The 16211-nt window shown below is 53.9% G+C and overlaps 2 protein-coding genes across 7 annotated transcripts in view; one reads left to right on the top strand and one right to left on the bottom strand.

Annotated features, from left to right (window-relative positions):
- Positions 1-1827, top strand: part of CUNH11orf49 (chromosome unknown C11orf49 homolog) — a 227722-nt gene extending 225895 nt beyond the window's left edge. For all 3 annotated transcript variants that reach the window (XM_008058838.2, XM_021712760.1, XM_021712761.1), the window contains 2 exons: positions 777-840; positions 1084-1827. In XM_008058838.2, the coding sequence (XP_008057029.1) occupies positions 777-840; positions 1084-1258 (239 nt within the window). In that variant the 3' untranslated portion in view covers positions 1259-1827. The remainder of the gene's footprint in view (positions 1-776; positions 841-1083) is intronic.
- Positions 1828-3542: 1715 nt separating this feature from the next.
- ARFGAP2 (ADP ribosylation factor GTPase activating protein 2) lies at positions 3543-16205 on the bottom strand. Of its 4 annotated transcripts, XM_021712758.1 has the most exons (17): positions 16089-16205; positions 15810-15928; positions 15170-15242; positions 14572-14703; positions 14409-14489; positions 13472-13553; positions 13139-13195; positions 12149-12190; positions 11747-11799; positions 11195-11331; positions 10956-11087; positions 7367-7495; positions 7153-7287; positions 5684-5810; positions 5430-5523; positions 5191-5309; positions 3543-4730 (listed from the first exon to the last, which is right to left on the bottom strand). In XM_021712758.1, the coding sequence occupies exons 1-17, from the start codon at positions 16158-16160 to the stop codon at positions 4710-4712; spliced, it is 1605 nt and encodes a 534-aa protein (XP_021568433.1). In that variant the 5' UTR covers positions 16161-16205; the 3' UTR covers positions 3543-4709. The 4 variants fall into 4 exon arrangements, with proteins under 4 accessions (XP_021568433.1, XP_008057026.1, XP_008057028.1 ...); XM_008058835.1 differs by lacking the exon at positions 12149-12190; XM_008058837.1 differs by lacking the exons at positions 12149-12190; positions 13139-13195.
- Positions 16206-16211: the final 6 nt, after the last annotated feature.

The following is a 16211-nucleotide window of genomic DNA, read 5'->3' as shown; positions in this document are numbered from 1 at the left end:
AAAAAAAAAAAAAAGAGAAATAGAAATCTCACTGAAGCCAGTCATGGAGAGGGGCACCCCTGGAAAGTGAGGGTCCCGTGGGACATAATTTGAAAACAATTAACTTAGAGCAAGAGGGGCCAGAAGACATCATCTGCAAAGGATTTAGAAACTGAACTAGCGCCAGCTGGAGAGTTTCAAGATTGAGTCTTTCCTAGAGCAGCACTGTTGACTCCCAGGTCTAGGCACTAAACCAATCGCCTCCTCTCCCTCAGCGATTTGCTAGCGAGAACCTTCCTATCTGCTCAATTCAGCCTCGTCTTCCCTTCCACCCTTCACAGCTCCTGGGAGCATCCGAGACCTCTCTCCTCTCACATTTCCCCAATTTCTCTTCATCTATAGCTAAGGAAAGCAGCTCAGAGAGATGGGAGACCTCAGCGACAGGACCGCTCCCGCCTGGTCATTTCTGGCCATGTGAGATAGCTCTGTCGGACCCTGACATTCCCTCCTCACCCCTCACCCTGGGGCTCCTCCTGGAGGAGCAGAGGCAGCATTTTCAGCCCAGTGCCTGGTCTTCAAGGCAGAGCTCAGCCCTCACCACCAGGTCCCAGCCAGCAGCTAGCCTGGGAAGGGGATCGCCGTGATTGCCCGGGAGCGACTCCTTCGCTGGGAGTCAGCACACCAAAGGGGCAGCGCTCAGGACTTCTGCTCCAGGGCTGAGTGTCGGCTCTCAGAGCAGGCCTGAGACCCTTTCAAACCCCGGCAGCTTAAGTTCTGTGCCCCCAACTGTCTCCTAGGAGCCCTGCCTGACAAAGGGGACCTGATGGACGACCCAACCATGGACGAGGAGCTCGAACGGCTGTAAGTGTCAGGTGGGAAGACGCTGCCCCTTGTGGGCGCTGTGCCCTGCCAGACGGGCTGAGCCCCCTCCTGGGCTGACGGCACTTGTCCCCCCCCCGCGTCGGTCGGGCCAGGGTTGGGGCCAGCGGAGGCCTGCCGAGCCCCCTTCAGGTCCTCTGGGGACCCAAGCGTAAGAGCGAGCGCGGAGGCCCTGACTCTGACCCAGAGGCGCCTCGCTGCCCCCGGGCCTCTTCCCTCCCCCAGGCTGGTCCAGGTCCCCGGCCTGGTCAACCCAGTCGCAGCCAGTCCAGAGGCCAGCTGCCTGCCTGCCCGGACCCCTCCCCGGGTTGGCTCCCCCTGGAGACCCCTCCATCACTCCCGAAAAGCGGATGCGGAGAGCGACGGTTCCACGGAAGAGACGGATGAGTCTGAGACTTGAAGAGTCAGACGGGGCCTCCGACGGCGCCCCTGGCACGCCCACCCCGCCTTCCCTCGGCGTCCTGCCGTGCTGCCCTCTGCTGGCGACAGGCTGCATAACAGCCCCAGCCCCAAGACCTGCCAGAGGGCTGCCATGAGGCAGCCAAGCCCAGCAGCGACCCTAGTCAGTTAACAGCCTGCTGTCCATGGCCCTGTCAGCCTTTGGGCTCTAGCTAGGCCCCGGGCTGACAGACTGTGCCAGAGCCACCTCGTCACTAGAAAGGGGACTTGGCCTTGGCCTTGGTCAGTCCTGACCTCCTGCGGAAGCGCAGTTTCTTCTAAGCCAGCCTCTGCTGGTCCCTCTCCTCCCAGCATCTCCGTCAAGGAGAACATGGATAGCCACGCAGGGCCTTCCCGTCAAAGGTGACACCTGAGATGCATATCCGGGGAGGATGTGCCTGGAGGGACAGCCACAGCCCTGACAGGATGGAGGAGGGTGGGCAAGAAGACAAGTCCACTTTCAAAGCTGCTTCAAGTCTCGTGTCTAATAGTTAAATATGCGAAATGAATAAAGTCCCTTGTGTCTGGTGAGTGGCAAGTCTAAAGCTGCGAGGCCAAAGGAGAGAAGGGAAACCTCTGCGTTTGGTGCTTCTCTGGCAGAAGTAGGAGGTGAGGGGCCAGTGTCCACTAGGCCTAGAGAGCTGCCTCAGATGAGGAGCCAGGAGGGGCCTAGCTCCTGCCCGTGAGAGTAGCCTTCCAGGAAAGGTGCTCGCAGCTGGAGTGGGCTTTGGGGAACAAGCTCGGAGGATCCAAGGCCAGGTTCCCCTAACTGTCAAGACCCCGGCCACAAAGGGTTAGCACTGCATAGTCTTCTAGCTAGGGCTTCATTCAACATCCGCCTGCTTGGGGTTAGGGCGGTGGGGATGCAACTGTGAAAGTCAAAGACAAGCCTGAGGCACAAAAGCTTCCAGTCAAGACCCGAGGAATGACAGGTGGTCTTCGAATTGGAGGTGGGGAGGCAGGGTCCTCCAGAAAGCAAAACCCTCCCCAGAACAGGCTGCTTCCTCTGAGGCTGGATGTCACCACGCCTGGGCATACACATTTGCCTGGGCTCACCCCGGCCCAGACCAATCCTGCTGGCTAATTACAAGAACCAGCTCCCAAAGCCCTGCAGAGCCTAGGCTGGGACGGGGTGTTCCAGACCTACAGAAGCTCCAGGCTGCGTGGTGAGCCCTCTCGGCCCACAGCCATGTCTAGCCTCCGGCCCGCGAGAGCAGTTCTCACATGCTGGAGTGCACCAGTCAAGGGAAAGCTCATCAGCAATGCACGTACCAAATTCCAGAGTCTGACTCTGCCAGCTTGGGGTGGCGCCCAGAACTCTGTATTTCTTATGAACACGCCAAAGTTTCTGAAGCTGGAGGCCCAGATATACACCAGGGAAATTATTGGTTTAGAGCCAAGGGCTCCCTCTATCCATCCTGTCTAATCCTCTACTTCCCAAGCCAATGAAAGATTACCCTGAGGATTCCTAAGGGGGCACACAGATATTTCAGAAGCCCCTAAGGGAAAGGGATGGCCAAGCCAGGGGTGTAGACAGACAGACAAACACATACACACACATCCTTTCTTCCTGAATGTAAAAGGGGTCATTAAGGTTTGAATTTTTTTTTTGAGTCAGAGTCTCACTCTGTCACCCAGGCTGGAGTGCAGTGACACACAGCTACCGCAGCCTCAACCTGCCGGGCTTAGGCAATCCTTCCACCTCAGCCTTCCAAGTAGCTGGGACTTCAGGTGCACACCACCACACCCGGTTAATTTTTTATTTATTGTAGACACAAGTTCTCACCATGTTACCCAGGCTGGCCTCAAATCCCTGGACTCAGCCTGCCAAAGTGCTGGGACTACAGGCATGAGCCACTGCGCAGGGCAAGGTGTGAATATTTCAAATACTTTGAACTCCAGTGAGAAGCTCGTCCCATCAAGCCTGCTGTTACAATAAGGTGCAGGGCTGCTGTGTTACTCACCTGCCCTCAGCCACATGGCTCAGTGGGCAAGTTAAAGGGCCAACTAATACCAGCTCTTTCCTCCACCTGCAACGGTGGCGAGGTCGAGGCTGCACCAGGCCTCGCAGCAGCACAAGACTGAGGAGCCAGGGTCTTTGGCTTTCAGAGAAGAGACAAGCAGGAGGCCCTGGAGAAAGTGTCCTCAGCTTCCATACTGACACCCTGCCCTGTTGGCGGGAGCCCGGAGAGTGAGATGAGGGGCCGGCCACTGGCCAGGGAGGTAGGATCCAGAAAGGACACCACTTCACTCAGACCAACAGGGACCCAGGGCCCTGCGGGGGCTTTATTTTGACACCACTTTGTTTCAATACAAATAGTCCAGAAAGAAGATCACATCCCTCTGGGGGAGGGGAGGGCAAAGAGTGGTCTGTGTTGCTTGGGAGACCAACCTACATCCCAGAGGTGGGGTTGGGCCCAGACTGCCAGCATGGCAGGGAAAAGTGGCACCAAGAATGACACAGTGCATGGCCCAGCTGCCAGAGGGCGAGGCCTGCAGCTCTGTAGGGCCTCAAGCACTCCCGTGGCGGGGGGGCATCCAGGCCCCCTAAGCAAGGATTATGCAGAGGAAAGAGCCCTAGGCCCTGCTTCCGTTCCTCACATCCTCTGCTTCCTGGGCTAGCATTATGCTCACAGCATCCAGTCAGGACACGGCAGATGAGACCCACCGTGGCCACCGACTAGGGGAAGAAGGGACACAGAACATCTCAAGAGGGGACAGAGGTCCTGCAGTCCACAGTAGATGATTCGAGACACCTGGAAGTACTGCTCCAGGCGATGACTGTAGAAGGGATAAGAGGCAGGAGAAGATCACGCAGGCCTCCAGTCTGATCCCAAATGAAACCCTCAGGTGCTAGGGTCATGTTTCTAGCCCTTAGTAAGGCCCAGACTAAGGTCCTTCCCCTCCCCTGCCCTCTCCTGGTACCCAGAAGAGGCCACAGCAGCAAGTCGAGAGCCTCGTTCCCCTGGGGACGGCCTAGGCCCCTGGCTCCAGAGGACAAAGGCCTGTGCCCTTGGACACACTACAAGGACCCCAAAGCCAGCAAAAACCCTGCATCCTTCACCTTCCCTGCTGGGGGAAGGCTGGACCCAGACCAAGCCATCCGGGAACTCCCTCCCCTCACTCCCAGTGTCACAGGACAAGCAAGCAGCAGCTGTGGGGCAAGACAACAGGACGAGAATCTAGCACAAAGAGGAGGGTGTGAGGGGAAGCAAATACAAGGCTCAATCCACAGGTGGAGGACAAGGGCTGGGGCCATCCACTTCGCCCGATGTCCTCAAAGGCCACCCCACTCACACACCATGCATGAAAAGTAACAAGTCCTCCCCGGCTTCCACAAGGTAAGCATCCTTGGCCTGGGAATGACAAAGTTCTTGCTGCTGTCACCATGAGCCTGAGCCATGGAGCTCGGATCAGTAGGAACCGTAGCGATCCTGGAGGTCGGAGGGAAAAAAAAAGTCAGGGTCTCTAACCCACAGCAGCTTCCCAGCATGCTCGCCTCTCCCCACACACACCCTGACCCCGCAGCAAGATGTGGGCTGCAGGGGGCTGGGTGCCCAAGGTGGAGTACACAGTGACAACTGGGGTGGAGGTGGGAGCGGGAGCAGGGGGCACTCAGGAACCCATCAAGGGGGCAGCCTGATCTCCCAGAAGCTGGGGAAGGAGAAGAAAGAATACAGGTAACAAGACGGCAAAACTCAGCACAGGCGTGGCCCCATCTCAGGGAGAGGCTCAGCCTGGCACCAAGCTTTCAGGAAAGGAGGCTGCCCATCCAAGAAAGCAAGTGCCCTCTGCTTCAGCCTGAGCGGCTCCCCAGCAGTGTGTGGATATGGTGCTGACCTCCAAGCACTACTCATCAGCCCCCCTCACCAGGTCAAGCAGCCTCAGCCTCACCTGCAAGGAATTCATCACACCGTTAGCCAGCACAGCCATCTTCCCAGCCACAGACTTGACACCCTGCTTAAACTGGGCAATGTCAGCCGTAGGAAGCACATTCCCCAGAGACACACTGCCTGTGAAAGCAAGGAAAGGGGTGACGCAGAGCCCAGCAGGGCGCCCCTCCTGCTCACAGCGGGGCCCTCTGGCTCTGCTCACAGGCCTCGCTCGTGACCTGCCACCCCACTGGGCTCTACCTGCTCCATGGGCTCCATCCATGTCCCCAAAAAGGTCTGAAGAGCTGATGGCACTGCTGCCTGAGAGCTGCTGTAGCCGAGACCTGGCTTCATACTGTGGTGAGGAAAGGACAAGGTGTAGGGCGTTTCTGGCCGGAGCTCCAAGGACTCACACAGGCCAAGCCACCCTGAGACTACAGCCCAAAGTCATGGCAGCGATAAGGTTCTCGCTTCTACCTGCTGCTTCCGGCCTCAGGGTAGACAGCTCCACTTACCTCAGCATCCACCTCCCGCCCAAAGAACATGTCGGATGAGATGGCTCTGGCTCCTGCAAATTTCTGACGTGCCTCACTGGACTCGAGGCCCGAGCTCCGGCTCTCCACTTCCCTCCGGTTTGTGGCTCTGAGGGCAAGATTTGGAACATCTCCGACCCTTCCCATTACCATCAGGGAAGCAGAATACAGAGGCCAAAAAGAACACCAGTGGCCTTCTGGAGATGGCTTGCCAGGCCCCGCTCTGCCTGTGGCTCGGGGACTCAGAGGCCCTCGCCCCTGGAGAGGAGCCTCCCTTCCCAACACGGAAGCCAAGGCACAGAGAGCTTAGTTATCTGCACCAGGCAGGCTGGAAATAGGGTTGGGAGGAGCCTGGGCTCTTGCCCCAAACCACATCTGTACCGGGTCTAGGAGGTCACATCATCACCACAGCTACCCTACTCCTAGTTACCATCTGCCTGACATGAGAGTGTCTACATCTCAGCTTGCCTGGCTTCACACCTACTCTTTTGTCCTAACTATTAATAGCACCTAATAGCACCCCAGCCCGCTACACTCTCAAAAGCATCCTCATATGAGTAGTCATTCCTATCTAGCATCAGGCACAGACATTGGGCTAGGCATCTTACAAGTGTTATTACACTTAACTTTCCAGAGACTCTGTAGTTACTTATGTTCCCATTTTATAAATGGGCAACTTGCAGTAGTTTGTCAACTAAACAGTACCCAGATTAAGATGGAATAAGGGTTTTTTTATTTTTTATTTTATTTTATGTTTATTTTTTTTTTTTTTTGAGTTGGAGTCTCACTCTGTCACCCAGACTGGAGTGCAGTGGCCGCTCCCAGCCACCACAGTCTCGACCTGCTGGGCTCCAGAGATCCTTCCGCGTCAGGCTTCCAAGTAGCCGGAATTACAGGCACGCGCTACCACACCTGGCTAATTTTTTATTTATCGTAGAGATGAGGTCTCACCAAGTTGCCCAGGCGGGTCTCAAATCCGCAGGCTCAGGCAATCCACCCACCTCAGCCTCCCAAGGCGCGGGATTACAGGCTGAGCCACCGAGCCTGGCTGGAATAAGGTCTTAAGAAAATAAACAAGATGGGACCCGGCGACACAAAACCCTTGGGAGGGAGGTCAGGACTAAAGCATAAAAGCAGGCCCCTCCTGCCCAAGCAAAAGTGGCTACAAGGCCGTCCGTGATGTTAGACCACAGCTCAAACCAAAGCTTGAGCCCTGCACTGTCTAATGTAGCCACTAGCCACATGTGGCTTTTTATATGTATTACATTCAGTTACATTAACAAGTCAGTTCCTCAGCTGCACTAGCCACTTTTTTTGGTTTCTTTTGTGCTAGGCACTTTTAAGGGCTCCTGAGTCCCACGACTGTGGCTGCTATCCTGGACACAACAGACAGAGAATATTCCATCATCACAGAAAGTCTTACTAGGCAGTGTTGCCCTAGACCACCCTACCTTTCCGAAATCGGCCGGATACTTGAGATGGTGACTTCTGGCTCCTTCTCCTCTACCCTGTCCATACCCCACGTGGCATCTGTATCCCAGCGGGAACCAAAACTTTCTCCCAAGGAAAAGGGGTTGTCCTTGTACCTATGGAGACAGCAGAGTGGCTCAGAGAAGTCTGCTGAGAAACACAGCAGCCAAGTCTACACCTGAGCAACAGCCTTACTTTGGAGGTCCAGAGGCGAAAGTACCGACATCGTCAAACAAGTCCAGCTGCGAGCGAGAGGATTTTGCACTCACTGGGGTTTCCTGCTCGATCACCTGCATCTCAGACAGCACGGAATGAGAGACAGAGCTGTGCAGAAAAGCAGAGCCAGGCGTGAGGCCAGTGGTTACGTGTCAATATCACCACACAAAAGACAACACGCAGCTGCTGGGGTCTCCTTCACCCAGAACCTTCTGTCCCTACCCAGGCACAGGGCTGGACCAGACTTCAAGAGGAAGTTCTCTAGATTGGATTTTTCAAATTTAATTATAACTTCACCTAGAATTAACTTTTAGTCCAATGGAGTGCTAAGAACTATGTGTGGTGAGAATCACCTACACATTAACTTTGTTTTCTCAAAGTAGGGGTACCCTGGCCAATGACTTGTTATAATTTTAATAATGTGCACCAAATGATAATGCTGTCTTTACAACACCCAGAATCGCTGCACCATGGCCCACATTCCTCACTAAAACAGATATACAGACACACAAAGGGAAAGATGAAAAAATGCCTCAGAACCAGGGAAATGAGTCTGATGGCATCAAAAGATCAGTCTTTTTTTTTCTTTTAAAAGACAGGGTTCGGTGGCTCAGCCTATAATCCCGCGCCTTTGGGAGGCTGAGGTGAGTGGATTGCCTGAGTCCGCGGGTTCAAGACCTGCCTGGGCAGGCGAGACCTCATCTCTACAATAAGTCAAAAAAATCAGCCGGGCATGGTATCGCGTGCCTGTAATTCCGGCTACTCGGAAGGCTGAGGCGGAAGGATCGCCGGAGCCCAGCAGGTCGAGGCTGCAGCGGCCGGGAGCGGCCACTGCACTCCAGTCTGGGCGACAGAGTGAGACTCCAACTCAAAAAAAAAAAAAAAGACAGGGTTTCACTCTATCACCGGGGCTGCAGTACAGTGGCATGATCATAGCTCACTGAAGTATCAAACTCCTGGGCTCAGGCGATTCTCATGCCTCAGCCTCCCAAGTAGCTGGAGCTACAGGCACATGCCACTGTACCCAGCTCACTTTTATTTTCATTTTGTAGAGATGTGGTCTTGCTTTGTTCCCTAGGCTGGTCTCAAACACCTGGGCTCAAGTGATTCTCATGCTTCAGTCTCCTAAAACTGCTAGGATTATAGGCATGAACCACCAGGCTGGGCCATGAGTTCTTATCTTTTTTTTTTTTTTTAACAACTAAGCATTTCAAAGCACAGAGCTTGACCTTAAGTATTAAGACCTAAAATTAGCCGGGCTCGGTGGCTCAGCCTGTAATCCCGCGATTTGGGAGGCTGAGGTGAGTGGATTTCCTGAGCCCACGGGTTCGAGACCCACCTGGGCAGCTTGGCAAGACCTCATCTCTACAATAAATCAAAATTAGCCAAGTGTGGTAGTGCGCGCCTGTAGTTCCAGCACCTTGGAAGGCTGAGGCAGAAGGATTCCAGAGCCCAGCAGGTCGAGGCTGCAGTGGCCGGGAGCGGCCACTGCACTCCAGTCTGGGTGACCGAGTGAGACTCCAACTCAAAAAAAAAAAGACCTAAAATTGCCTTCTCATTTCCCAAAGAAATGGGGCCTGGGGTTTGCAGGCAATACCAACTCTTGATGCTTCTCTCTCCTATCATACTATACAGAGACACTTTAAGGATTTGATTTTTTTAAATTTATTTTAAAATACCTATAGCAGCTGGGCATGGTGGTTCACGTCTGTAATCCCAGCACTGTGGGAGGATGAAGTGGGAGGACTGCTTGAGCCCAGGAGTTCTAGACCAGCCTGGGCAACACAGTGACATTGCAACACATGTCTTTAAAACAAAAATATGTATAGCTTTTAGCAAGAAAACCTTAAGAAGTGAATATTTTGCAACAGGGTTTTAAATAGAGTGGATTGAGTTTATTTATTTTGAGTCAGAGTCTCACTCTGTCACCCAGGCTGGAGTGTAGCGGCACGCTCATGACCTGCTAGGCTCAGGTGATCCTTCTTCCTCAAGTCTTCCAAGTAGCTGGAACTACAGGCATGCACCACCAAGCCCAGCTAATTTTTTTTTATTTATCATAGAGACAAGGTCTTATCAAATTGCCCAGACTAGTCTCAAATCTCTGGGCTCAGGCAATCAATCCTCTTGCCTCCTCCTCCCAAAGTGCTGGGATTATAGGCATGAGCTTGTACCTGGCTTAAGCTGAGTTTAAATAAACAATTCTGCCAGGCTTGGTGGCTCAGCCTGTAATCCCATGCCTTTGGGAGGCTGAGGTGAGTGGATTGCCTGAGCCCGCGGGTTCGAGACCCGCCTGGGCAACTTGGTGAGACCTCATCTCTACAATAAATCAAAAAAAATTAGCCAGGTGTGGTAGCGCGCGCCTGTAGTTCCAGCTACTCGGAAGGATCTCTGGAGCCCAGCAGGTTGAGGCGGCGGTGGCCGGGAGCAGCCACTGCGATCCAGTCTGGGTGACAGAGTGAGACTCCAACTACAAAAAAAAAAAAGAAGAAAAGCAGGTCAGACACAGGCTCACACCTGTAATCTCAACACTCTGAGAGCATCACTTGAGCATCCTGGAGTTCAAGACCAGCCTGGGCAACATTGTGAGATCTTGGCTTTACAAAAAAAATAAAAAATTAGTCGGGGGTGGTGTATTTCCAGCTACTTGGAAGGCTGAGGTGGAAGGATCACCTGAGCCCAGGAGATCAAGGCTGCAGTGAGCCATGGTCATGTAAGTGCACTCCAGCCTGGGTGACAGAATGAGACCTCGACACAAAAATAAATAAGTAACTAAATACAATAAAGATAAACCAGAGTATACAAACTCAATGGTTCTGAAACAGGAAGGATTCCTCCCAACCAGATGGCATTTGAAATGTGGAGTGGCATTTTGAAGTATCAAGTATTTGGCAGTACAAATGGTATTTAGTGAACAGGGATTATGTATGCTACAAGCCCCCAATTCTCAGCAAGGTCTTGAAAAATAAAGACTCAGGTCAGGCGTGGTGGCTCAAGCCTGTAATCCCAGCACTTTGGGAGGCCGAGGCAAGAGGACTGTCTGAGCTCAAGGATTCAAGTCCAGCCTGGGCAACATGGTAAGACCTCGTCTCGACAATAAATCAAAACTATCAGCCGGGTGTGATAGTGTATGCCTGTAGTTCCAGGTACTTGGAAGGCTGAGGTGGATCACCTGAGCCCAACAGGTCAAGGCTGCAGTGGCCATGAGCAGCATGCCACTGCACTCCAGCCTAGGTGACAGAATGAGACTCCTACTCAAAAAATAAGTTAAATAAATAAATAAATAAAAGAAACACCCATCCCTCAAAGTACCATCCAGAAAAACCACCCTTGTCTCTCGGATATGCCGAAACAGCACCTGACCCTGGGTTTCATTCACTCAGCCTATCTATGCACTCATTCAACTTATCAAGCACGCACCTACTACAGGCTAAGCACTGCACAAGGTGTTTTAAGGCAGCACGGTGGCCTGTTCAGCCTTGGAAAAACACTGAGCCTAGAATCTCGGGCTGCTGGGAAGGCCCCACAATGGTTCTCGACAAGCAAGGGCTTCCCTGTAGCTGAGGCTCACCTTCGGGACGCCAGGCCCATGCCCAGCCTCTCTGCCTGCTCTCGCTTCCTCCCTTCCAGGTTCTGCAGCTTCTTTCCCTCTTTCTGACGCTCAATCTGGAGCTCCTGGTAGGCCAGACGCATGGAAGCAACCCTTGGAGGGAACAAACGTTGTCAGTGACCGGCACCCGCCCTGACCTGCCCTGCCTGCCTGCCTACCAACCCTCACACGAGCCCAGAGCTCCTGGGGCAAATGCTCACATGGACTCCTCGGCCTGCTTCTTGGCATCAGCTGCCTGCTGCTCACGGAGCTTCTCTGCCACCTGGGCCTGCCGTTCAATCTCGCTGAAGCTCTGGTTGCTCACCTTCTGGGCCCCTAGGCCTTTCTTGGCACCCAGCTGGGAAGAGAACCATGTGACACTGGGCCTTGCCAACCACCACCTCCTCAGATCCTGCCCAGGCATGGGCACTCTGGCCTCACTCCCAAGGAAAGGGTCCTTTTTACAGTTTAGGGTGAGACCTCGCCAGCAGGAGCGAGAAGACAGTTTCTGCCGGACCCGGGCAGGAGGTGGCTCCCATGGCCCCAGTAAAGGCTCAAGCATGAGGACAGCAGTTCATGCTGCCAGGGCCCCAATGTGCCAAGCACTCTGAGCACTAGATGTACTTGATCTCTATGCCTCCTCCCAAATCCCTCTCATAGACAAAGTTCAGAGAAGTGAAGTCCCTTTGCCAAGGTCATACAGCCAGTAAGTGGTAAGGTCAAGGGTGAACCCAGGCGCCTGACTCCAGCTCCTAACCCGTCTCCCAGCCTACCCCTTTCTTAGCTGCCGCTGGTTTCTTCTTGCCAATGATGGAGCTTCTCAGTTCTGTGTGAGAAAGAGCGGGCATGACTAGGACAAGGAAGGTCAGAGGCAGCAGCTCAGTCCACGCCATGCAGCTTCGCAGCAAGAGCTTCTAAAAAGAACAGCTTTAGGCAGAGAAGGCAAAGCTGCTATACCAGTTCCAACCAATGGCGTCCAAGCCAAAGACATGGTTGGGGGGTTACTGATTCCCAGCAGTGAGACAAGAACCTAGACCTGAAGCACCAGAGACAGTCAAAGGCCCTGAACCGAAACCAAGACTGCCAGGCAGGGGCGCACGCCGAGACTAGCCTCAGCTCCCGGAGCAGCGAGCTGGTGTGTAAGGGGCCAGGCATCCCAGGCAGCTGTCGGTTACCTCTGGCAGGAGGGGCCCCTCTAGCTGACAGATACATGGATTCTGGAGGAGAAACAGACTTGTGGCTAACATGGCCAAACCCAGAGCCTCTACCTAGCTCCCAAGCCCAGACTGCTAGGAAGCCCAGCTTCAACCCACGCTATGGGGCCTACTCATGGGATCTGCCTGGGAGTCATTCTGCTGGCATTCTGCCCCAACCCCCAGAGTCAACAGAACAAACCAAGGTCAGCAAATGGCTTGTTCACACAGAACCAAGTCTGAAAGATATTAAGGAAAGAGTAGAAACGTTAAAAGACAGGCCAGGGACTGGTTAGGAAAAAGGAAAAAGGAAAAAGGCCAGGCTCAGTGGCTCAGCCTATAATCCCGCGCCTTTGGAAGGCTGAGGTGAGTGGATTGCCTGAGCCCACGGGTTCGAGACCCGCCTGGGCACGGAAACCTCATCTCTACAATAAATCAAAAAATCAGCCGGGCGTGGTAGCGCATGCCTGTAATTCCGGCTACTCAGAAGGCTGAGGCGGAAAGATCGCCGGAGCCCAGCAGGCGAGGCTGCGGTGGCCAGGAACAGCCACTGTACTCTACTCTGGGCGACCGAGTGAGACTCCAACTCAAAAAAAAAAAAAAAAGAAAGGAAAACGCCACCTCCAGTCATCGGCAGCTCAAGGCTGCCCCTTCACCTCATGAAATGGACCAGACCCCAGGGACAGGTGTCCAATCTCCTGCTGGCCTCCCCATCTCTGGCTAGACTCAGCCTCACACTCAGAGGTAGACCCCAGGCCTTGTACAACCAGCCCACACAGATTTATCAGTTCAAAGGGGCTGGCTCTAAAAGTAATGTTGCAGCCACCATTTTAATTCACAGACCCCAGCCCAGAAGTCAGATGCTCAGTCTCTTGTGGTCTCAGTCCACAAGACCAAGCAGCGGCAATCTGAAAAGAACACTTGAGGTCCACCCTCTCCCAGCCTCCCCACACCCACCGCTGGCATACTGACCCAGAGAGGTTTTGGGTGAGGTGCCAAGCAGGTCCGTATTGGGGCCGTGCTCTGGCTCTGTGGATGCAACGGTAAGAGTTAGCTGTGAGGCTCCTAGCTTCCTGTGACCTCCCCTTAAGAGAAGTGATGGGATGAGAGTCACTGGCTTTCCTCAGCTTGCCACCAAAATAAAAAGGAATGCCCAGCACTTCCTCCAAGGGATTAAAATGAGTCCCAGCCCACCCAAAGATCGAGGAAGACCTTGCTCCTATTCTCTTGGTCGGGTGTCCCCTTTCTAGCCTTTAGCCCTCTCCTGGGACCAGGACACTTGGTTGGAATATGGGCTGAACTCACGTGCCAGGCTACTGCTCTCTGCAGACGGGGCTGGCTGCTGGGTTCCTGAAGGCTCAGTGGCTGGCACATCCCAGGCAGGGGGCTAAAAAGGAGGCCAGATCGCAGAAGCCTTGGTGAGCCACTCTTGCTGGTAAGGAGTACCAAGAACCCACAAGTACCCTATGGGTGAAAGTCCTACTCCAAGCCCACAAGGAAAGGAGCCTGGCAGTTAGCAACTAAAATCACAGCTGCCATTCGCTATGGAAGAAAGAAGCAGGAAATATGCAGCCTCCCACCATAAACCCCACTACTCCCTTAGAGCAAGAGCCCACTCCCCAATCTAAAAACAACTAACTACTGGACACTCACCATGTGCCAGGCACAAGTCTAAGGGCGACTTGTATACAAACACATCTAATTATCACCACGTCCCCTATAGGTAGATAGATACATCTCCATTTCAGAAACTGAGGTTTTGACAGGTTACGTGACTTGGCCGTCAAAGAAATGCTAAGTAGAGAAGCAAGGATTCAAACTAAGAGGGTCTGACTTCCGCCCAGTGCCAGGAGCAGGAAAACCCTCCTCACGGGGGTGGTTCAAGGCGGAGGGAATCCTCTCACTGTCCCCAGACACAATGCCTTTCTTATAATGGACGAATCCAAGAAGAGTTGTTGGGGTCCCTGACACCTCTTGAACCTTCTAGAAGCTGTTGTCTCCCCACTAGGACAGTTTATGAGGGTCCATTTCTAAAGAGGACCACACTGTATCCCCATTCACAGGAGAAGGAAACACATCTGCAGGCAGCAGTCACCAACTCAGCAGGCCCCAGACATTTTCTGTCTGAGATATCACACCAAGACAAAAGGAATCTACATCCGTAAATAACCACAGAAGGCCTTGGCCTTGGTAAATAAACTACTTGCCAACAATTGGGTAAACATTCCTTGCAGGCACTCACTTGGGTGTGTTCCGTGAAGAAATCCGAGTCCTTCTTCTCTGGGGAATGATTGGGAACACTATTCATATTGTCAATCCAAAGCTAGAAGGAAGAAGGCACCCCTGAAACACAGGCCTCTGCCTGCTCCCACTCCCCCTGCCACCCCAGCCCCAGGGGTGCTTACATCGGTGCCGTGCCTAGCCAGGGCCGCACTCCCCAGTTGCCGGATCTTCTCCCGATACATCTGAGCAGCACGGCTATTGTATTTGGTGTTTGCATCACTGGCTGTGCATCCATGTTGGCGGAAAAAAGCTGTCTGGAGAGTGAAGGAAAGAGGAGAGCACACTACAGGTGATTCTCACCAGAACAAAAACGTATTGGCTGAAGGAGGCACCCCTTATAACACCTGATTCTTATTTATATGGCACCATACGCTTTATTGACACCAGTAGGTTTTCACTTCCGAAATTCCTGCAAAAAGCCCAGCCCTCACTCAACCCTACATGAGAACGACAGGCTATTCCCACGCTCCAGTCTTTCATCCAGAAAGGCCTATAGATTCGATGACTGTGGAGTCCCCCTTGGCTTTTCCCCAAGAACATGCAATTTTAGTTTGAATTTAAAGCCCCTCTGAGAGGAGCTGTCACCAATTTTTAAGTTTAGAATATAGTGCACGTGGTGTTAGAGACCAGAGAACCCTCTGAAACTGAGCCTCCTATGAAGTCATGCAAAGTCACTACACAGGCAGAATGGGGGTTGGGAGAAAGCAGAAGAAGCTTTACCGCATGGGCATTCCCGCCGACCTGCATACACCTCAGCTGGAACCAGTTCCAGTTGGAATCCAACTCTGTGGACCTGTGTACAAGGGCTGTGTCACTCACCACCAGATACCGGGAGACGGCCTCCCCGGCAAACCTGCACCTGTCATTCGGCCTCGGGCTGCTGCCTGTACCCAGGAAACAATTAGTCACCACCCCATTTCCTCCACACCACCCTGTCCAGAAAGCTTGGTTCCTCGCTCATCTATTCCGAAGGGTACTAATTTTCTCCCCATTCTCAGGCACACACGCTCGGATGTGGCTTTTCCTTAAGGATGGTCACAGTCTCACTGGAGACGTACTCAGCCAATAACATCAGCAACAAGACCAACGCAGTTAATATTTCCACCCAAACGAACGCTCGGAGGCTCGAGTTCGACCGTCAGGAAAAGGGAGTTCCGACCCAGACTGGGGGGGGGCGCGGCCCGCCTCTGTGGCAAGGGGCCCACCGGCGGCTCCCTCTCATAGGACGTTCCGGACCCCCGGCCCGGCAGTTGCCGAACACCGAATCCCGCAACAAGGTTCAAGGCGGGCGGCCACTCTTCTTACGCCCACGCAGGCCCGGCGGCCGAGTGGAAGCCCAGCAACCGCGCGGATCGCCCACCTGATGAAGCTGAGATGGACGCCCAAGGAGCGGTGCACCCCGGAGCAGTCAATGCACAAGAACACACCATACGTGATGCTGGCCCAACTCGGATTCTTGGCGCCACAGTCGAAGCAGGCCTGCGCGGAGGAGACGACGAGTGAGGGGTCGGGGCCCCCGCGTGGAGGCCGGCCGCTGACACCTCGGGAGAAGACCCGCCTCCGCCCCCCTCAGGCCCCGGGGGAGAGGGGAGACTTTCCTCAGCCGCCGTCAGGCTCCGCGCGCCCCCTGCTTACGCACCTTGTTGGTTGGAACTGCGCGGAGCCTCTTAAAAAGGGTCTGGATTTCGGTCTTACTCGGCTCCGCCGCCATTTTCTCTCCTTCCCAGACACAACCGCGACCGACGGGTCCTGTCACGGGCCA

The sequence above is a fragment of the Carlito syrichta genome, unplaced genomic scaffold (assembly GCF_000164805.1).
Source record: "Carlito syrichta isolate Samal-C Ts95f unplaced genomic scaffold, Tarsius_syrichta-2.0.1 Scaffold303640, whole genome shotgun sequence".
Classification (NCBI taxonomy): Eukaryota; Metazoa; Chordata; class Mammalia; order Primates; family Tarsiidae; genus Carlito; species Carlito syrichta.
The sequence above is the reverse complement of the archived record's forward strand: the minus strand, read 5'-3'. Positions and strand labels throughout refer to the sequence as shown.